At 51.4% G+C, this 22,626-nt stretch overlaps 1 protein-coding gene across 1 annotated transcript in view; it reads left to right on the forward strand.

The window, feature by feature from the left end:
- The window catches only part of ubac2 (UBA domain containing 2), a 41,830-nt gene that overhangs the window by 17,946 nt on the left and 1,258 nt on the right, over window positions 1–22,626 (forward strand). Inside the window, exons 5-8 of the mRNA XM_065022615.1 lie at window positions 2,073–2,196; window positions 4,808–4,855; window positions 4,986–5,234; window positions 22,247–22,567. Coding sequence (XP_064878687.1) covers window positions 2,073–2,196; window positions 4,808–4,855; window positions 4,986–5,234; window positions 22,247–22,567 — 742 coding nt within the window. The remainder of the gene's footprint in view (window positions 1–2,072; window positions 2,197–4,807; window positions 4,856–4,985; window positions 5,235–22,246; window positions 22,568–22,626) is intronic.

Genomic DNA, 22,626 nt, shown 5'->3' on the forward strand with positions numbered 1-22,626 from the left:
ACCTCGTGGTGTGGTATTATAGGGGGACCTCGTGGTGTGGTATTACCGGGGGACCTCGTGGTGTGGTATTACCAGGGCGCCTCGTGGTGTGGTATTACCGGGGCGCCTCGTGGTGTGGTATTACCGGGGGACCTCGTGGTGTGGTATTACCGGGGGACCTCGTGGTGTGGTATTACCGGGGGACCTCGTGGTGTGGTATTACCAGGGCGCCTCGTGGTGTGGTATTACCGGGGGACCTCGTGGTGTGATATTACCGGGGGACCTCGTGGTGTGGTATTACCGGGGGCCTCGTGGTGTGGTATTATCATCATCATACTTAGGTGTCGATTTAAAATGTATATATATATATATATGAGAGAGAGACTCTCCCTATTTAAGAAGATGGAGAACACGCTATGAAGGAAACCTACTGTAGTTTTAGTGCAGCTACAGCCAACTAGATATGTAACTGTATGGATCTGTCTCCTCCCATCACTACTAATGACCCTCTCATGACCTCTCTGGGCTGCTGTCATGTACCTCATTCTGATCCTTCATGTGGAGTTCATAAAAAATGAATCTACTCTCTACTTTTAATACGAACTCTATTCATACCCTCAGGCTTTCACTATTACTAGTAGTGGTGTGTGTGTGTGTGTCAAGCATGGACATATCAGATATGGCTCATCCTGTGATGCTCATCTCCATTCTCTGTGTGTGTGTGTGTGTGTGTGTGTGGGCGACCGTGCGTGTCCTCGTGTGTGTGTGTGTGTGTGTGTGTGTGTGTGGGTGACTGTGGGTGACTGTGCGCGTGACTGTGCGCGTGACTGTGCGCGTGTGTGTGTGGGTGACTGCGTGTCCTCGTGTGTGTGTGTGACTCTGCGTGTCCTCGTGTGTGTGTGTGGGTGACTGTGCGTGTCCTCGTGTGCGTGTGTGGGTGAATGTGCGTGTCCTCGTGTGTGTGTGGGTGACTGTGCGTGTCCTCGTGTGTGTGGGTGACTGTGTGGGTGACTGTGCGTGTCCTGGTGTGTGTGTGGGTGACTGTGTGTGTGTGACTGCGTGTCCTGGTGTGTGTGGGTGACTGTGCGTGTCCTGGTGTGTGTGTGGGTGACTGTGCGTGTCCTTGTGTGTGTGTGGGTGACTGTGCGTGTCCTGGTGTGTGTGTGGGTGACTGTGCGTGTCCTGGTGTGTGTGTGGGTGACTGCGTGTCCTGGTGTGTGTGTGGGTGACTGTGCGTGTCCTGGTGTGTGTGTGGGTGACTGCGTGTCCTGGTGTGTGTGTGGGTGACTGTGCGTGTCCTGGTGTGTGTCCTGGTGTGTGTGTGGGTGACTGTGCGTGTCCTGGTGTGAGTGACTGTAATGGCAGGGCTCTGAGGTTAGCTGCTGGGCTATAATGATTCACTCTTACTTCCTCTAATAGAAATATACTTTACTGTAGATCTGCTCAGAGGTTTGGTGTTTGTGAACAGAACATTGTTTTAACCATCTTCTCCTTTCCTCTCCTCCTCACCTCCCCTCTCTCCTTCCCCATCCCCTCTCTCCTCCTCACCTCCCCTCTCCTCTCTCCTCCTCACCTCCCCTCTCCTCTCTCCTCCTCACCTCCCCTCTCCTCTCCTCCTCACCTCCCCTCTCTCCTTCCCTCTCCTCTCTCCTCCTCCCCTCTCTCCTTCCCTCTCCTCTCTCCTCCTCACCTCCCCTCTCTCCTCTCCTCTCTCCTCCTCACCTCCTCACCTCCCCTCTCCTCTCCCCTCACCTCCCCTCTCTCCATCCCCCTCTCCTCTCTCCTCCTCACCTCCCCTCTCTCCTTCCCCCTCTCCTCACCTCCCCTCTCTCCTCTCCTCCTCACCTCTCCTCTCTCCTTCCCCCTCTCCTCTCTCCTCCTCACCTCCCATCTCTCCTCTCCTCTCTCTCCTCCTCACCTCCCCTCTCTCCTTCCCCCTCTCCTCTCTCCTCCCTCTCTCCTTCCCCTCCCCTCTCTCCTCCTCACCTCCCCTCTCTCCTTCCCCCTCTCCTCTCTCCTCCTCACCTCCCCTCTCTCCTTCCCTCTCCTCTCTCCTCCTCACCTCCCCTCTCTCCTCCTCACCTCTCCTCCAGGCTAGGCCCAGTGTTCAGCCTGTTTGTACCTTTCTACTCCTCCATCCCCAAGGTTCCAGTCACTCAACTCCTTGGTCAGATCTCCATAACTAACAAGTCCCTGGTTTACATTGTAGGCCTGCAGGTATGTAGAGTTACATAGTGTTCAGCATGGTGGGGGTTAATATGTAGAGTTACATAGTGTTCAGCATGGTGGGGGTTAATATGTAGAGTTACATAGTGTTCAGCATGGTGGGGGTCAGTGGTTAATATGTAGAGTTACATAGTGTTCAGCTTGGTGGGGGTTAATATGTAGAGTTACATAGTGTTCAGCATGGTGGGGGTCAATATGTAGAGTTACATAGTGTTCAGCATGGTGGGGGTTAATATGTAGAGTTACATAGTGTTCAGCATGGTGGGGGTCAATATGTAGAGTTACATAGTGTTCAGCATGGTGGGGGTTAATATGTAGAGTTACATAGTGTTCAGCATGGTGGGGGTCAATATGTAGAGTTACATAGTGTTCAGCATGGTGGGGGTCAGTGATTAATATGTAGAGTTACATAGTGTTCAGCATGGTGGGGGTCAGTGATTAATATGTAGAGTTACATAGTGTTCAGCATGGTGGGGGTCAGTGGTTAATATGTAGAGTTACATAGTGTTCAGCATGGTGGGGGTCAATATGTAGAGTTACATAGTGTTCAGCATGGTGGGGGTTAATATGTAGAGTTACATAGTGTTCAGCATGGTGGGGGTCAGTGATTAATATGTAGAGTTACATAGTGTTCAGCATGGTGGGGGTTAATATGTAGAGTTACATAGTGTTCAGCATGGTGGGGGTCAATATGTAGAGTTACATAGTGTTCAGCATGGTGGGGGTTAATATGTAGAGTTACATAGTGTTCAGCATGGTGGGGGTCAATATGTAGAGTTACATAGTGTTCAGCATGGTGGGGGTTAATATGTAGAGTTACATAGTGTTCAGCATGGTGGGGGTCAGTGATTAATATGTAGAGTTACATAGTGTTCAGCATGGTGGGGGTTAATATGTAGAGTTACATAGTGTTCAGCATGGTGGGGGTCAATATGTAGAGTTACATAGTGTTCAGCATGGTGGGGGTTAATATGTAGAGTTACATAGTGTTCAGCATGGTGGGGGTCAATATGTAGAGTTACATAGTGTTCAGCATGGTGGGGGTTAATATGTAGAGTTACATAGTGTTCAGCATGGTGGGGGTCAATATGTAGAGTTACATAGTGTTCAGCATGGTGGGGGTTAATATGTAGAGTTACATAGTGTTCAGCATGGTGGGGGTCAATATGTAGAGTTACATAGTGTTCAGCATGGTGGGGGTCAATATGTAGAGTTACATAGTGTTCAGCATGGTGGGGGTCAATATGTAGAGTTACATAGTGTTCAGCATGGTGGGGGTCAGTGATTAATATGTAGAGTTACATAGTGTTCAGCATGGTGGGGGTCAGTGATTAATATGTAGAGTTACATAGTGTTCAGCATGGTGGGGGTCAGTGGTTAATATGTAGAGTTACATAGTGTTCAGCATGGTGGGGGTTAATATGTAGAGTTACATAGTGTTCAGCATGGTGGGGGTCAATATGTAGAGTTACATAGTGTTCAGCATGGTGGGGGTTAATATGTAGAGTTACATAGTGTTCAGCATGGTGGGGGTTAATATGTAGAGTTACATAGTGTTCAGCATGGTGGGGGTTAATATGTAGAGTTACATAGTGTTCAGCATGGTGGGGGTTAATATGTAGAGTTACATAGTGTTCAGCATGGTGGGGGGGTTATAGTGTTATGTAGAGTTACATAGTGTTCAGCATGGTGGGGGTTAATATGTAGAGTTACATAGTGTTCAGCATGGTGGGGGTTAATATGTAGAGTTACATAGTGTTCAGCATGGTGGGGGTTAATATGTAGAGTTACATAGTGTTCAGCATGGTGGGGGTCAGTGGTTAATATGTAGAGTTACATAGTGTTCAGCATGGTGGGGGTCAATATGTAGAGTTACATAGTGTTCAGCATGGTGGGGGTTAATATGTAGAGTTACATAGTGTTCAGCATGGTGGGGGTCAATATGTAGAGTTACATAGTGTTCTGCATGGTGGGGGTTAATGTGTAGAGTTACATAGTGTTCAGCATGGTGGGGGTCAATATGTAGAGTTACATAGTGTTCTGCATGGTGGGGGTTAATGTGTAGAGTTACATAGTGTTCAGCATGGTGGGGGTCAATATGTAGAGTTACATAGTGTTCTGCATGGTGGGGGTTAATGTGTAGAGTTACATAGTGTTCAGCATGGTGGGGGTCAGTGGTTAATATGTAGAGTTACATAGTGTTCAGCATGGTGGGGGTCAATATGTAGAGTTACATAGTGTTCTGCATGGTGGGGGTCAATATGTAGAGTTACATAGTGTTCAGCATGGTGGGGGTTAATATGTAGAGTTACATAGTGTTCAGCATGGTGGGGGTTAATATGTAGAGTTACATAGTGTTCAGCATGGTGGGGGTTAATATGTAGAGTTACATAGTGTTCAGCATGGTGGGGGTTAATATGTAGAGTTACATAGTGTTCTGCATGGTGGGGGTTAATGTGTAGAGTTACATAGTGTTCAGCATGGTGGGGGTCAATATGTAGAGTTACATAGTGTTCAGCATGGTGGGGGTTAATGTGTAGAGTTACATAGTGTTCTGCATGGTGGGGGTCAGTGGTTAATATGTCTCTGTGTTGTGTTTCAGCTCCTGACCTCCAGTCCGTTCATGTGGCTCGTTGCTCTCAGTGGACTGGTGAGTTCACACCACACTGACCCTGTTGCATAGCAACCAGCATTACCCAACCCCTTTATCTCAACCGCAGCCGCTTCTTCAGAAGTTGTAAATCCACACGTCTGAACCACACAGCGCGTGTTCCCCTCAGGTCTCTGGGAAGCTGTACCACGGAAACGCTCTGAGGGTGCAGCGGCTGCTCTTCGTACCCCAGTGGCTGTCCCGTGTAGGGGCCTTCGTCCTGGAGCCCCTGTTCTCCGGGCCCCCGCCCCCCAATGAACCCCCCCTGGGTATGGGGGCTACTCTGGACATCCAGAGACAGCAGAGGATGGATCTCCATGATCAACAGATGCTGCTGGCCCAGTTCCATCAGGCCAGGAGGAACCACAGACCACCACAGGTATGGACAGACATACACACACAGTACTATATACACACACAGTACTACACACAAACACACAGTACTACACACACACACACACACAGTACTATATACACACACATTACTATATACACACACACAGTACTATATACACACACATTACTATATGCACACACAGTACTATATACACACACATTACCATATACACACACACAGTACTATATACACACACATTACTACACACACATTACTATATACACACACATTACTATATACACACACATTACTATATACACACACAGTACTACACACAAACACACAGTACTACACACACACACACACACACAGTACTATATACACACACATTACTATATACACACACACAGTACTATATACACACACATTACTATATACACACACACAGTACTACACACACAGTACTATATACACACACATTACTATATACACACACACATTACTATATACACACACATTACTATATACACACACATTACTATATGCACACACATTACTATATGCACACACAGTACTACACACACAGTACTACACACACAGTACAGTACCACACACACACACAGTACCACACACACACACAGTACTACACACACAGTACCACACACACACACAGTACTACACACACAGTACCACACACACACACAGGACTACACACACAGTACCACACACACACACAGGACTACACACACAGTACTACACACACAGTACCACACACACACACACACACACAGTACTACACACACAGTACCACACACACACACACACACAGTACTACACACACACAGTACTACACACACACAGTACTACACACACAGTACCACACACACAGTACCACACACACACACACACAGGACTACACACACAGTACTACACACACACACAGTACTACACACACAGTACCACACACACACACACAGTACTACACACACACACAGTACTACACACACACACACACAGAGTACTACACACACAGTACTACACACACACAGTACTACACACACACACACACACACAGTACCACACACACAGTACCACACACACAGTACCACACACACACACACAGTACTACACACACAGTACCACACACACACACACAGTACTACACACACACAGTACTACACACACACACACAGTACTACACACACAGTACCACACACACACACAGGACTACACACACAGTACTACACACACAGTACACACACACACACACACACACACAGTACTACACACACAGTACCACACACACACACAGTACTACACACACAGTACCACACACACACACACAGTACTACACACACACAGTACTACACACACACACACACACACAGTACTACACACACACACACACACAGGACTACACACACAGTACTACACACACACACAGTACTACACACACAGTACCACACACACACACAGTACTACACACACACACAGTACTACACACACAGTACCACACACACACACAGTACTACACACACAGTACACACACACAGTACAATGTGAGCAAATTACACACCACACAGTACAATATAGCACACACTACACACACAGTACTACACACACACACACACAGTACTACACACACACACACACAGTACCACACACACACACAAAAGTACTACACACACACACACACACACACAGACTAATGGACATTCCATTTGACATGACCCTCCTTCTGATCTGTTTTGGCCAATCAGAAGCATGCATGCCTTTGCAGAATATTTAATGCAATCCTCTCATTGGCAGAATGAATGTCCTTCACATGCATCGGCTACGTGAGTTTATAGTCCTGCCGTTCCAACACACAGCTCCCGGCGGTCACTGTCTTCTGAACTGATGTGCAGGCAGGGCTCTTCTAAAGGTCTTCTGAACTGATGTGCAGGCAGGGCTCTTCTAAAGGTCTTCTGAACTGATGTGCAGGCGGGGCTCTTCTAAAGGTCTTCTGAACTGATGTGCAGGCAGGGCTCTTCTAAAGGTCTTCTGAACTGATGTGCAGGCAGGGCTCTTCTAAAGGTCTTCTGAACTGATGTGCAGGCAGGGCTCTTCTAAAGGTCTTCTGAACTGATGTGCAGGCAGGGCTCTTCTAAAGGTCTTCTGAACTGATGTGCAGGCAGGGCTCTTCTAAAGGTCTTCTGAACTGATGTGCAGGCAGGGCTCTTCTAAAGGTCTTTGAACTGCAGACAGGGAACTGATGTGCAGACAGGGCTCTTCTAAAGGTCTTCTGAACTGATGTGCAGACAGGGCTCTTCTAAAGGTCTTCTGAACTGATGTGCAGACAGGGCTCTTCTAAAGGTCTTCTGAACTGATGTGCAGACAGGGCTCTTCTAAAGGTCTTCTGAACTGATGTGCAGACAGGGCTCTTCTAAAGGTCTTCTGAACTGATGTGCAGGCAGGGCTCTTCTAAAGGTCTTCTGAACTGATGTGCAGGCAGGGCTCTTCTAAAGGTCTTCTGAACTGATGTGCAGACAGGGCTCTTCTAAAGGTCTTCTGAACTGATGTGCAGGCAGGGCTCTTCTAAAGGTCTTCTGAACTGATGTGCAGGCGGGGCTCTTCTAAAGGTCTTCTGAACTGATGTGCAGGCCGGGCTCTTCTAAAGGTCTTCTGAACTGATGTGCAGACAGGGCTCTTCTAAAGGTCTTCTGAACTGATGTGCAGACAGGGCTTTTCTAAAGGTCTTCTGAACTGATGTGCAGACAGGGCTCTTCTAAAGGTCTTCTGAACTGATGTGCAGACAGGGCTCTTCTAAAGTGTACATGACCTTTATTCTGTATGGAAACAATGTTTATATTTATATTGGCCATTTTAGCTTTGATGAGCATTTGCCTTTTTAACATAATTGTTCATAAATAATGCCAGTTATTTAATATTAGGAGTACAGCAATCATTCTGGCATTGTTGCAAAGCTCAGATTCTCCCCATTTTCAATTGATCCACTGCTATTTAACCCCCTACGGCTGTTATGATGGGGATCAAATCAGCTGTAAACTGATCCAATGCTATTTAACCCCCTACGGCTGTTATGGTGGGGAGAAAATCAGCTGTAAACTGATCCAATGCTATTTAACCCCCTACGGCTGTTATGATGGGGAGAAAATCAGCTGTAAACTGATCCAATGCTATTTAACCCCCTACGGCTGTTATGATGGGGAGAAAATCAGCTGTAAACTGATCCAATGCTATTTAACCCCCTACGGCTGTTATGATGGGGAGAAAATCAGAGCTGGAAACTGTTTAAAGGTGACGGGCAAAGGTCTCCACCAAAAACTGTAACACTTAATAATAATGATATTTTAGGCTTCATTAAATAAGCCGCCCCAAAAAAAGAAATATCACTACATTTAGCTGTCATTTCTAAATGTTGGTGAAGGTGTCATTCTTGCGTTCTATGGCCATAAAATGACATAATTTGAGGGCTAAATGAATAGGCCAGTGGCCAACTGCAAGGAACACAAGCTACAGATAGTCATTTTCTCTCTATCAGAAATGAAGCCATTAGACACTCGTATATCTGAAGAAATAAACGTGTAAGTCAATAATGATGACTCATAGGCAGTGTGAGCGGACCAAGTCATTGGGCGTCTCTCTAAAGAGGAAAGGTGGAATAAACGAGTCAAGAGGAGCTTTTCTGGATTGAACACAGTTCTCTATTGAGGGCATTTGGTCAACACAAACACTCCAACATAATCAATGAAAATCTTCCAAGGAAAAAAACATACATCTTCTTCTCCAGATCAAACAGGAACACAATAGGATTATCTTTAAACTACAACAAAAGTCACGGGATTGTCACCGTCTTAGTGGTTCTTCATGGACTTCATTCTCTCTCGGTGGCCATCTTCTGCTGGTTCCATACTCTCTGCTGGTTCCATTCTCTCTCTTATAGGGGAAGGAGAATATGTCATTAGTACCGTCAGCTGTAGTTAATTGCCTCTGGTTACATTGTCTCCCATGCCTTGTTGGGCTACTATCCATGAGCCCAGCCTGCCCTCTGGTTACCTTGTCTCCCATTCCTTGTTGGGCTACTATCCGTGAGCCCAGCCTGCCCTCTGGTTACCTTGTCTCCCATGCCTTGTTGGGCTACTATCCGTGAGCCCAGCCTGCCCTCTGGTTACCTTGTCTCCCATGCCTTGTTGGGCTGCTATCCGTGAGCCCAGCCTGCCCTCTGGTTACCTTGTCTCCCATGCCTTGTTGGGCTGCTATCCGTGAGCCCAGCCTGCCCTCTGGTTACCTTGTCTCCCATGCCTTGTTGGGCTGCTATCCGTGAGCCCAGCCTGCCCTCTGTTACCTTGTTACCTTGTCTCCCATGCCTTGTTGGGCTGCTATCCGTGAGCCCAGCCTGCCCTCTGGTTACCTTGTCTCCCATGCCTTGTTGCTGCTATCCTGAGCCCAGCCTGCCCTCTGGTTACCTTGTCTCCCATGCCTTGTTGGGCTGCTATCCGTGAGCCCAGCCTGCCCTCTGGTTACCTTGTCTCCCATGCCTTGTTGGGCTGCTATCCGTGAGCCCAGCCTGCCCTCTGGTTACCTTGTCTCCCATGCCTTGTTGGGCTACTATCCGTGAGCCCAGCCTGCCCTCTGGTTACCTTGTCTCCCATGCCTTGTTGGGCTGCTATCCGTGAGCCCAGCCTGCCCTCTGGTTACCTTGTCTCCCATGCCTTGTTGGGCTGCTATCCGTGAGCCCAGCCTGCCCTCTGGTTACCTTGTCTCCCATGCCTTGTTGGGCTGCTATCCGTGAGCCCAGCCTGCCCTCTGGTTACCTTGTCTCCCATGCCTTGTTGGGCTGCTATCCGTGAGCCCAGCCTGCCCTCTGGTTACCTTGTCTCCCATGCCTTGTTGGGCTGCTATCCGTGAGCCCAGCCTGCCCTCTGGTTACCTTGTCTCCCATGCCTTGTTGGGCTGCTATCCGTGAGCCCAGCCTGCCCTCTGGTTACCTTGTCTCCCATGCCTTGTTGGGCTGCTATCCGTGAGCCCAGCCTGCCCTCTGGTTACCTTGTCTCCCATGCCTTGTTGGGCTGCTATCCGTGAGCCCAGCCTGCCCTCTGGTTACCTTGTCTCCCATGCCTTGTTGGGCTACTATCCGTGAGCCCAGCCTGCCCTCTGGTTACCTTGTCTCCCATGCCTTGTTGGGCTGCTATCCGTGAGCCCAGCCTGCCCTCTGGTTACCTTGTCTCCCATGCCTTGTTGGGCTGCTATCCGTGAGCCCAGCCTGCCCTCTGGTTACCTTGTCTCCCATGCCTTGTTGGGCTGCTATCCGTGAGCCCAGCCTGCCCTCTGGTTACCTTGTCTCCCATGCCTTGTTGGGCTGCTATCCGTGAGCCCAGCCTGCCCTCTGGTTACCTTGTCTCCCATGCCTTGTTGGGCTGCTATCCGTGAGCCCAGCCTGCCCTCTGGTTACCTTGTCTCCCATGCCTTGTTGGGCTGCTATCCGTGAGCCCAGCCTGCCCTCTGGTTACCTTGTCTCCCATGCCTTGTTGGGCTGCTATCCGTGAGCCCAGCCTGCCCTCTGGTTACCTTGTCTCCCATGCCTTGTTGGGCTGCTATCCGTGAGCCCAGCCTGCCCTCTGGTTACCTTGTCTCCCATGCCTTGTTGGGCTGCTATCCGTGAGCCCAGCCTGCCCTCTGGTTACCTTGTCTCCCATGCCTTGTTGGGCTGCTATCCGTGAGCCCAGCCTGCCCTCTGGTTACCTTGTCTCCCATGCCTTGTTGGGCTGCTATCCGTGAGCCCAGCCTGCCCTCTGGTTACCTTGTCTCCCATGCCTTGTTGGGCTGCTATCCGTGAGCCCAGCCTGCCCTCTGGTTACCTTGTCTCCCATGCCTTGTTGGGCTGCTATCCGTGAGCCCAGCCTGCCCTCTGGTTACCTTGTCTCCCATGCCTTGTTGGGCTGCTATCCGTGAGCCCAGCCTGCCCTCTGGTTACCTGGTCTCCCATGCCTTGTTGGGCTGCTATCCGTGAGCCCAGCCTGCCCTCTGGTTACCTGGTCTCCCATGCCTTGTTGGGCTGCTATCCGTGAGCCCAGCCTGCCCTCTGGTTACCTTGTCTCCCATGCCTTGTTGGGCTGCTATCCGTGAGCCCAGCCTGCCCTCTGGTTACCTTGTCTCCCATGCCTTGTTGGGCTGCTATCCGTGAGATCAGCCTGCCCTCTGGTTACCTTGTCTCCCATGCCTTGTTGGGCTGCTATCCGTGAGCCCAGCCTGCCCTCTGGTTACCTTGTCTCCCATGCCTTGTTGGGCTACTATCCGTGAGCCCAGCCTGCCCTCTGGTTACCTTGTCTCCCATGCCTTGTTGGGCTGCTATCCGTGAGCCCAGCCTGCCCTCTGGTTACCTTGTCTCCCATGCCTTGTTGGGCTGCTATCCGTGAGCCCAGCCTGCCCTCTGGTTACCTTGTCTCCCATGCCTTGTTGGGCTGCTATCCGTGAGCCCAGCCTGCCCTCTGGTTACCTTGTCTCCCATGCCTTGTTGGGCTACTATCCGTGAGCCCAGCCTGCCCTCTGGTTACCTTGTCTCCCATGCCTTGTTGGGCTGCTATCCGTGAGCCCAGCCTGCCCTCTGGTTACCTTGTCTCCCATGCCTTGTTGGGCTGCTATCCGTGAGCCCAGCCTGCCCTCTGGTTACCTTGTCTCCCATGCCTTGTTGGGCTGCTATCCGTGAGCCCAGCCTGCCCTCTGGTTACCTTGTCTCCCATGCCTTGTTGGGCTGCTATCCGTGAGCCCAGCCTGCCCTCTGGTTACCTTGTCTCCCATGCCTTGTTGGGCTGCTATCCGTGAGCCCAGCCTGCCCTCTGGTTACCTTGTCTCCCATGCCTTGTTGGGCTGCTATCCGTGAGCCCAGCCTGCCCTCTGGTTACCTTGTCTCCCATGCCTTGTTGGGCTGCTATCCGTGAGCCCAGCCTGCCCTCTGGTTACATTGTCTCCCATGCCTTGTTGGGCTGCTATCCGTGAGCCCAGCCTGCCCTCTGGTTACCTGGTCTCCCATGCCTTGTTGGGCTGCTATCCGTGAGCCCAGCCTGCCCTCTGGTTACCTGGTCTCCCATGCCTTGTTGGGCTGCTATCCGTGAGCCCAGCCTGCCCTCTGGTTACCTTGTCTCCCATGCCTTGTTGGGCTGCTATCCGTGAGCCCAGCCTGCCCTCTGGTTACCTTGTCTCCCATGCCTTGTTGGGCTGCTATCCGTGAGATCAGCCTGCCCTCTGGTTACCTTGTCTCCCATGCCTTGTTGGGCTGCTATCCGTGAGCCCAGCCTGCCCTCTGGTTACCTTGTCTCCCATGCCTTGTTGGGCTACTATCCGTGAGCCCAGCCTGCCCCTCTGGTTACCTTGTCTCCCATGCCTTGTTGGGCTGCTATCCGTGAGCCCAGCCTGCCCTCTGGTTACCTTGTCTCCCATGCCTTGTTGGGCTGCTATCCGTGAGCCCAGCCTGCCCTCTGGTTACCTTGTCTCCCATGCCTTGTTGGGCTACTATCCGTGAGCCCAGCCTGCCCTCTGGTTACCTTGTCTCCCATGCCTTGTTGGGCTACTATCCGTGAGCCCAGCCTGCCCTCTGGTTACCTTGTCTCCCATGCCTTGTTGGGCTGCTATCCGTGAGCCCAGCCTGCCCTCTGGTTACCTTGTCTCCCATGCCTTGTTGGGCTGCTATCCGTGAGCCCAGCCTGCCCTCTGGTTACCTTGTCTCCCATGCCTTGTTGGGCTGCTATCCGTGAGCCCAGCCTGCCCTCTGGTTACCTTGTCTCCCATGCCTTGTTGGGCTGCTATCCGTGAGCCCAGCCTGCCCTCTGGTTACCTTGTCTCCCATGCCTTGTTGGGCTGCTATCCGTGAGATCAGCCTGCCCTCTGGTTACCTTGTCTCCCATGCCTTGTTGGGCTACTATCCGTGAGCCCAGCCTGCCCTCTGGTTACCTTGTCTCCCATGCCTTGTTGGGCTGCTATCCGTGAGCCCAGCCTGCCCTCTGGTTACCTTGTCTCCCATGCCTTGTTGGGCTGCTATCCGTGAGCCCAGCCTGCCCTCTGGTTACCTTGTCTCCCATGCCTTGTTGGGCTGCTATCCGTGAGCCCAGCCTGCCCTCTGGTTACCTTGTCTCCCATGCCTTGTTGGGCTACTATCCGTGAGCCCAGCCTGCCCTCTGGTTACCTTGTCTCCGATGCCTTGTTGGGCTGCTATCCGTGAGCCCAGCCTGCCCTCTGGTTACCTTGTCTCCCATGCCTTGTTGGGCTGCTATCCGTGAGCCCAGCCTGCCCTCTGGTTACCTTGTCTCCCATGCCTTGTTGGGCTGCTATCCGTGAGCCCAGCCTGCCCTCTGGTTACCTTGTCTCCCATGCCTTGTTGGGCTGCTATCCGTGAGCCCAGCCTGCCCTCTGGTTACCTTGTCTCCCATGCCTTGTTGGGCTGCTATCCGTGAGCCCAGCCTGCCCTCTGGTTACCTTGTCTCCCATGCCTTGTTGGGCTGCTATCCGTGAGCCCAGCCTGCCCTCTGGTTACCTTGTCTCCCATGCCTTGTTGGGCTGCTATCCGTGAGCCCAGCCTGCCCTCTGGTTACCTTGTCTCCCATGCCTTGTTGGGCTGCTATCCGTGAGCCCAGCCTGCCCTCTGGTTACCTTGTCTCCCATGCCTTGTTGGGCTGCTATCCGTGAGCCCAGCCTGCCCTCTGGTTACATTGTCTCCCATGCCTTGTTGGGCTGCTATCCGTGAGCCCAGCCTGCCCTCTGGTTACCTGGTCTCCCATGCCTTGTTGGGCTGCTATCCGTGAGCCCAGCCTGCCCTCTGGTTACCTGGTCTCCCATGCCTTGTTGGGCTGCTATCCGTGAGCCCAGCCTGCCCTCTGGTTACCTTGTCTCCCATGCCTTGTTGGGCTGCTATCCGTGAGCCCAGCCTGCCCTCTGGTTACCTTGTCTCCCATGCCTTGTTGGGCTGCTATCCGTGAGATCAGCCTGCCCTCTGGTTACCTTGTCTCCCATGCCTTGTTGGGCTGCTATCCGTGAGCCCAGCCTGCCCTCTGGTTACCTTGTCTCCCATGCCTTGTTGGGCTACTATCCGTGAGCCCAGCCTGCCCTCTGGTTACCTTGTCTCCCATGCCTTGTTGGGCTGCTATCCGTGAGCCCAGCCTGCCCTCTGGTTACCTTGTCTCCCATGCCTTGTTGGGCTGCTATCCGTGAGCCCAGCCTGCCCTCTGGTTACCTTGTCTCCCATGCCTTGTTGGGCTACTATCCGTGAGCCCAGCCTGCCCTCTGGTTACCTTGTCTCCCATGCCTTGTTGGGCTACTATCCGTGAGCCCAGCCTGCCCTCTGGTTACCTTGTCTCCCATGCCTTGTTGGGCTGCTATCCGTGAGCCCAGCCTGCCCTCTGGTTACCTTGTCGGGCTGCTATCCGTGAGCCCAGCCTGCCCTCTGGTTACCTTGTCTCCCATGCCTTGTTGGGCTGCTATCCGTGAGCCCAGCCTGCCCTCTGGTTACCTTGTCTCCCATGCCTTGTTGGGCTGCTATCCGTGAGCCCAGCCTGCCCTCTGGTTACCTTGTCTCCCATGCCTTGTTGGGCTGCTATCCGTGAGCCCAGCCTGCCCTCTGGTTACCTTGTCTCCCATGCCTTGTTGGGCTGCTATCCGTGAGCCCAGCCTGCCCTCTGGTTACCTTGTCTCCCATGCCTTGTTGGGCTGCTATCCGTGAGCCCAGCCTGCCCTCTGGTTACATTGTCTCCCATGCCTTGTTGGGCTGCTATCCGTGAGCCCAGCCTGCCCTCTGGTTACCTGGTCTCCCATGCCTTGTTGGGCTGCTATCCGTGAGCCCAGCCTGCCCTCTGGTTACCTGGTCTCCCATGCCTTGTTGGGCTGCTATCCGTGAGCCCAGCCTGCCCTCTGGTTACCTTGTCTCCCATGCCTTGTTGGGCTGCTATCCGTGAGCCCAGCCTGCCCTCTGGTTACCTTGTCTCCCATGCCTTGTTGGGCTGCTATCCGTGAGATCAGCCTGCCCTCTGGTTACCTTGTCTCCCATGCCTTGTTGGGCTGCTATCCGTGAGCCCAGCCTGCCCTCTGGTTACCTTGTCTCCCATGCCTTGTTGGGCTACTATCCGTGAGCCCAGCCTGCCCTCTGGTTACCTTGTCTCCCATGCCTTGTTGGGCTGCTATCCGTGAGCCCAGCCTGCCCTCTGGTTACCTTGTCTCCCATGCCTTGTTGGGCTGCTATCCGTGAGCCCAGCCTGCCCTCTGGTTACCTTGTCTCCCATGCCTTGTTGGGCTACTATCCGTGAGCCCAGCCTGCCCTCTGGTTACCTTGTCTCCCATGCCTTGTTGGGCTACTATCCGTGAGCCCAGCCTGCCCTCTGGTTACCTTGTCTCCCATGCCTTGTTGGGCTGCTATCCGTGAGCCCAGCCTGCCCTCTGGTTACCTTGTCTCCCATGCCTTGTTGGGCTGCTATCCGTGAGCCCAGCCTGCCCTCTGGTTACCTTGTCTCCCATGCCTTGTTGGGCTGCTATCCGTGAGCCCAGCCTGCCCTCTGGTTACCTTGTCTCCCATGCCTTGTTGGGCTGCTATCCGTGAGCCCAGCCTGCCCTCTGGTCACCTTGTCTCCCATGCCTTGTTGGGCTGCTATCCGTGAGCCCAGCCTGCCCTCTGGTCACCTTGTCTCCCATGCCTTGTTGGGCTGCTATCCGTGAGCCCAGCCTGCCCTCTGGTCACCTTGTCTCCCATGCCTTGTTGGGCTACTATCCGTGAGCCCAGCCTGCCCTCTGGTCACCTTGTCTCCCATGCCTTGTTGGGCTACTATCCGTGAGCCCAGCCTGCCCTCTGGTCACCTTGTCTCCCATGCCTTGTTGGGCTACTATCCTTGAGCCCAGCCTGCCCTCTGGTCACCTTGTCTCCCATGCCTTGTTGGGCTACTATCCGTGAGCCCAGCCTGCCCTCTGGTCACCTTGTCTCCCATGCCTTGTTGGGCTGCTATCCGTGAGCCCAGCCTGCCCTCTGGTCACCTTGTCTCCCATGCCTTGTTGGGCTGCTATCCGTGAGCCCAGCCTGCCCTCTGGTCACCTTGTCTCCCATGCCTTGTTGGGCTGCTATCCGTGAGCCCAGCCTGCCCTCTGGTCACCTTGTCTCCCATGCCTTGTTGGGCTGCTATCCGTGAGCCCAGCCTGCCCTCTGGTTACCTTGTCTCCCATGCCTTGTTGGGCTGCTATCCGTGAGCCCAGCCGGCCCTCTGGTTACCTTGTCTCCCATGCCTTGTTGGGCTGCTATCCGTGAGCCCAGCCTGCCCTCTGGTTACCTTGTCTCCCATGCCTTGTTGGGCTGCTATCCGTGAGCCCAGCCTGCCCTCTGGTTACCTTGTCTCCCATGCCTTGTTGGGCTGCTATCCGTGAGCCCAGCCTGCCCTCTGGTTACCTTGTCTCCCATGCCTTGTTGGGCTGCTATCCGTGAGCCCAGCCTGCCCTCTGGTTACCTTGTCTCCCATGCCTTGTTGGGCTGCTATCCGTGAGCCCAGCCTGCCCTCTGGTTACATTGTCTCCCATGCCTTGTTGGGCTGCTATCCGTGAGCCCAGCCTGCCCTCTGGTTACCTTGTCTCCCATGCCTTGTTGGGCTACTATCCGTGAGCCCAGCCTGCCCTCTGGTTACCTTGTCTCCCATGCCTTGTTGGGCTGCTATCCGTGAGCCCAGCCTGCCCTCTGGTTACCTTGTCTCCCATGCCTTGTTGGGCTGCTATCCGTGAGCCCGGCCTGCCCTCTGGTTACATTGTCTCCCATGCCTTGTTGGGCTGCTATCCGTGAGCCCGGCCTGCCCTCTGGTTACCTTGTCTCCCATGCCTTGTTGGGCTACTATCCGTGAGCCCGGCCTGCCCTCTGGTTACCTTGTCTCCCATGCCTTGTTGGGCTGCTATCCGTGAGCCCGGCCTGCCCTCTGGTTACCTTGTCTCCCATGCCTTGTTGGGCTGCTATCCGTGAGCCCGGCCTGCCCTCTGGTTACCTTGTCTCCCATGCCTTGTTGGGCTGCTATCCGTGAGCCCGGCCTGCCCTCTGGTTACCTTGTCTCCCATGCCTTGTTGGGCTGCTATCCGTGAGCCCAGCCTGCCCTCTGGTTACCTTGTCTCCCATGCCTTGTTGGGCTGCTATCCGTGAGCCCAGCCTGCCCTCTGGTTACCTTGTCTCCCATGCCTTGTTGGGCTGCTATCCGTGAGATCAGCCTGCCCTCTGGTTACCTTGTCTCCCATGCCTTGTTGGGCTGCTATCCGTGAGCCCAGCCTGCCCTCTGGTTACCTTGTCTCCCATGCCTTGTTGGGCTGCTATCCGTGAGCCCAGCCTGCCCTCTGGTTACCTTGTCTCCCATGCCTTGTTGGGCTGCTATCCGTGAGCCCAGCCTGCCCTCTGGTTACCTTGTCTCCCATGCCTTGTTGGGCTGCTATCCGTGAGATCAGCCTGCCCTCTGGTTACCTTGTCTCCCATGCCTTGTTGGGCTGCTATCCGTGAGCCCAGCCTGCCCTCTGGTTACCTTGTCTCCCATGCCTTGTTGGCTGCTATCCGTGAGATCAGCCTGCCCTCTGGTTACCTTGTCTCCCATGCCTTGTTGCTATCCGTGAGATCAGCCTGCCCTCTGGTTACCTTGTCTCCCATGCCTTGTTGGGCTGCTATCCGTGAGCCCAGCCTGCCCTCTGGTTACCTTGTCTCCCATGCCTTGTTGGGCTGCTATCCGTTAGCCCAGCCTGCCCTCTGGTTACCTTGTCTCCCATGCCTTGTTGGGCTGCTATCCGTGAGCCCAGCCTGCCCTCTGGTTACCTTGTCTCCCATGCCTTGTTGGGCTGCTATCCGTGAGCCCAGCCTGCCCTCTGGTTACCTTGTCTCCCATGCCTTGTTGGGCTGCTATCCGTGAGCCCAGCCTGCCCTCTGGTTACCTTGTCTCCCATGCCTTGTTGGGCTGCTATCCGTGAGCCCAGCCTGCCCTCTGGTTATCTTGTCTCCCATGCCTTGTTGGGCTGCTATCCGTGAGCCCAGCCTGCCCTCTGGTTACCTTGTCTCCCATGCCTTGTTGGGCTACTATCCGTGAGCCCAGCCTGCCCTCTGGTTACCTTGTCTCCCATGCCTTGTTGGGCTGCTATCCGTGAGCCCAGCCTGCCCTCTGGTTAATGAGAGAGTTAGCTAGCTATAGCCACATAGTGCATTTCCGATCATTGTTATGAGTCTTCCATTTTATATCAAATCACATTTTATTGGTTACATGATTAGCAGATGTTATTGCGGGTGTAGTGAAATGCTTGTGTTCCTAGTTCCAACAGTGCAGTAATATCTAACAATTCACACATCTAAAAGTAAAAGAATGGAATTAAGAAGTATATATATATATTTTTTTTACCTTTATTTAACTAGGCAAGTCAGTTAAGAACAAATTCTTATTTTCAATGACGGCCTAGGAACAGTGGGTTGTTCAGGGGCAGGATGACAGATTTGTACCTTGTCAGCTCGGGGATTCGAACTTGCAACCTTTCGGTTACTAGTCCAACTCTCTAACCACTAGGCTACCCTCCCGTCCCTATACATAATAGAATGTCGGAGTGGCATTGACTAAAATAGAATACAGTAGATACACTGGCACCCCTGACAGGCAACACATTAACAATATAATTATAGAGAGAAACTCCAAATACCAACATGTGAGAAATACTGGACTTTATTCATGTTTCCATGGAACCAACCAAAATCATACAATTATTTAATACAAAATCAATTTCACCAAAATCAAGGTTTCATAATTATTGGCACTCCTCATTTCGTACTTAGTTCAACCACCTCTGGCAAGGATAACCGCATTGAGTCTTTTCCTGTAATGTTTGACCAGGTTAAGGAACACATTTGGAGGGATTTTGGACCATTCCTCTATGCAGATCCTTCACATTCTTGGGTTTGTGCTTATCCACTTCCCTCTTCAACTCAGCACACAGGTTTTCCATTGGATTGAGGTCCGGCCACTGAGATGGCCATGGCCATTGTTGTCACAGAACCATTTCTGTGTGGATCTTGAGGTATGTTTTGGGTCTAGGTCTTGTTGAAAAGTCCACCTACGGCCAAGTCCCAGCCTTCCTTGCAGAGGCAACCAGATTGTCAGATACTTGGTGGAATTCATTATGCCATCAATCGTAACCAGGGCCCCTGGACCTCTGGAATGAAAACAGACCCAAAACATCACTGACCCCCTCCATATTTCACCGTGCCTCTCCTTGTATGCATCTCTGTTTCGACGCCAAACATGCCAATGCTGGATCTGACCAGAACGTTCCATTTTGGCCTCATCTGACCAGAGTACCCTCTTCCAGTCATAATTTGAATTACGTTTGGCAAACACCAAGCGCTTGCGTCTGTGTCTTGGGGTCAGAAAGGGCTTTCTTCTGGCAACCCTTCCAAAGAGTCTGTGGTTGTGGAGGTGGAGTCTGATGGTGCTTTCTTCTGGCAACCCTTCCAAAGAGTCTGTGGTTGTAGAGGTGGAGTCTGATGGGGCTTTCTTCTGGCAACCCTTCCAAAGAGTCTGTGGTTGTGGAGGTGGAGTCTGATGGGGCTTTCTTCTGGTAACCCTTCCAAAGAGCCTGTGGTTGTGGAGGTGGAGTCTGATGGTGCTTTCTTCTGGCAACCCTTCCAAAGAGCCTGTGGTTGTGGAGGTGGAGTCTGATGGTGCTTTTTGAAACCTGGTGACCCCAAGACGCCACCAAGGCCTGAAATTCATTGACCGTTATTATTGGGGATTTGGTTGCTTCTCTCCCCATCCTCCTCAGGGGGGGAAATGCATTAGCATGCTCTAACCGTGAGGTTTAACTGTTCCATATCTTTAGAGGTTTTTAAATAATTGCTCTGACAGTGCTCAGTGATATATGAAGGTCTTCGACCAGCTTTCTCTTTTGAACTGACAGTTATTTTGTTGACAGCGGGATATTGCATGCGTGTTACCTCATGTTTATACCCTAGTGAAACAGGAAGTGGTGTAATGGCTCAAATATAGTTCTTTAAGACTTAGGTACACGTAAATAATTGGAATTTACTTCCTGGTTGAATTTTGGTAGATGTTACAATACTCTTTAAGGGTGCCATTAATTGTAGAACCTTGATTTGGAGGGCATTGATTTTTATTTAAATCACAATGCTTTTGGTTGGTTCCATTGAAGCATTGATAAAGTCCAGTATTTCTCACATGTTGGTATTTTGAGTTTCTTTATAATTTTATTGTTTATATTTTTGTAAGTATTGGTTGTGCATTGCTAGTCAGGGGTGCCAGTAATTTTGGAGCCCACTGTAAATATGAGATGAGTAAAGCAGTATGTAAACATGATTAAAGTGGCCAGTGATTCCAAGTCTATGTAATAAGGGCAGCAGCCTCTCAGGAGCAGGGTTCAGTAAGTGGGTAGAAGCTGGCTAGTGATGGCTATTTAACAGTGATGGCCTTGAGATAGATGTTTTTCAATTACTCTGTCCCAGCTTTGATGCACCTGTACTGACCTCTCCTTTTGGATGATAGCGGGGTGAACAGGCACTGGCTCGGGTGGTTGTTGTCCTTTATGATCTGTAACATCAGGTGCTGTAGGTAGAGGCAGGTAGTTTGACACTGGTGATGCGTTGGGCAGACCGCATCACACTCTGGAGAGCCCTGGGGTTGCGGGCGGTGCAGTTGCCGTACTAGGTGATACAGCCCGACAGGATGCTCTCAATTGTGAATCTGTAAAAGTCTGTGAGGGTTTTAGGTGCCAAGACAAATTTCTTCAGCATTCCAAAAGAGCCTGTTGACAGGTAGCCATGCCTCTTTTTAGTGTTAGATCAAAGGTACAAAATCTACTCTGACCAAAATATTATTGCAGATCACTTTGATGTGTTTAGCTTTTCTATAAAGGTTTGGAAACACAGGGGGACCTTTTTGCCTGTCACCTTTAACCTGTATCCAAGGCTTTGTATTTGTAGTCTATGGTTAATGATGGCTGTGGTTACTGACACAATAGCCATGTTGCCAGCTAAGTTATTTGTTGGTGCGTGCCCTCTTCAAGGTGTCAGGAGCGTTCCACAGGGATGCTGGAACATGTTGACTCCAATGCTTTCCACAGTTGTGTCAAGTTGGCTGGATGTCTTTTGGGTGGTTTCTTGATACACAAAGGAAACGGAGTGTTAGAAACCCAACAGAATTGCAGTTCTTGGCATAAACCGGTGTGCTTGGCACCTACTACCATACCCCGTTCAAAGGCACTTAAATCTTGCCCATTCACCCTCTGAATGGCACACATAGACAATTCATGTCTCAATTGTCTCAAGGCTTTAAAATCCTTGTTTAACCTGTCTCCTCCTCTTCATCTACACTGATTGAAATGGATTTAACAAGTTACATCAATAAGGGATCATAGCTTTCTCCTGGTCAGTCCATGTCATGGAAAGAGCAGGTGTTCCTAATGTTTTGTATACTCAGTGTATACTAGTAAGCCTATTTGGACAAGGCTGAATATGCACATAATGGAAGTTAGAGGTAGCCTGTATATGAATGATTTAATGGAAAATGCATTGACTAAAATTATTGCATAAAACTAGACTAAAATTGTCCAGAGTTTTAGTCGACTGACAATAACTGAAACTAAGAAGGACAAAATGACTAAAAAGCTATTTGTCAGACTCAAACTAAATCTAAAATGACTGCATAAAACTAGACTAGACAGAGTTTTAGTCGACTGACAATAACTGAAACTAAGAAGGACAAAATGACTAAAAGCTATTTGTCAGACTCAAACTAAATCTAAAATGGCTGCCAAAATGAACACAATCTCCGACTTCAGTGCGTTCAAGACAACAGGAAACTCTGGGGGACTAAGCTGACTGGGAAAAATCACTTTGAACGGTCATCTCAGAATTACAAGTTGGAAACTCGGGCATCATCCTAGAGCTCCAACTTCTCTGACTTGAAGATCACTGATGTCGTGATTTTTCCCAGTCTGAGAAAAAAAATTAAAAAATTCCCAGAGTTCCCAGTTGTCTTGAACGCACCATGATTGTCCCTCTCTGTTCTTCCCAGAATGGCCTAATGAACTGGAACAGATTTTTCCCATCGCTGAGACACAGAGGACAGAACCTTCCCCCAGAGCCACAACCACACCCCTCTCCACCGCTGCAGCCACACCCCTCTCCACAGCAGCTCCACCCCTCTCCACAGCAGCCACACCCCTCTCCACAGCAGCCACACCCCTCTCCACAGCAGCCACACCCCTCTCCACAGCAGCTCCACCCCTCTCCACAGCAGCTCCACCCCTCTCCACAGCAGCTCCACCCCACAGCTCCACCACTGCTGGAGCCCACAGCTCCTCCCTTGGTCAACACTCCTGTAGCTGAAGAACAGGTGAGCACTGAGCGCGGACACGGAATTGTGTTTCTTTACCAGTTTCGTGTTAGCATTTC

Source organism: Oncorhynchus nerka, linkage group LG2 (genome assembly GCF_034236695.1).
Source record: "Oncorhynchus nerka isolate Pitt River linkage group LG2, Oner_Uvic_2.0, whole genome shotgun sequence".
Classification (NCBI taxonomy): Eukaryota; Metazoa; Chordata; class Actinopteri; order Salmoniformes; family Salmonidae; genus Oncorhynchus; species Oncorhynchus nerka.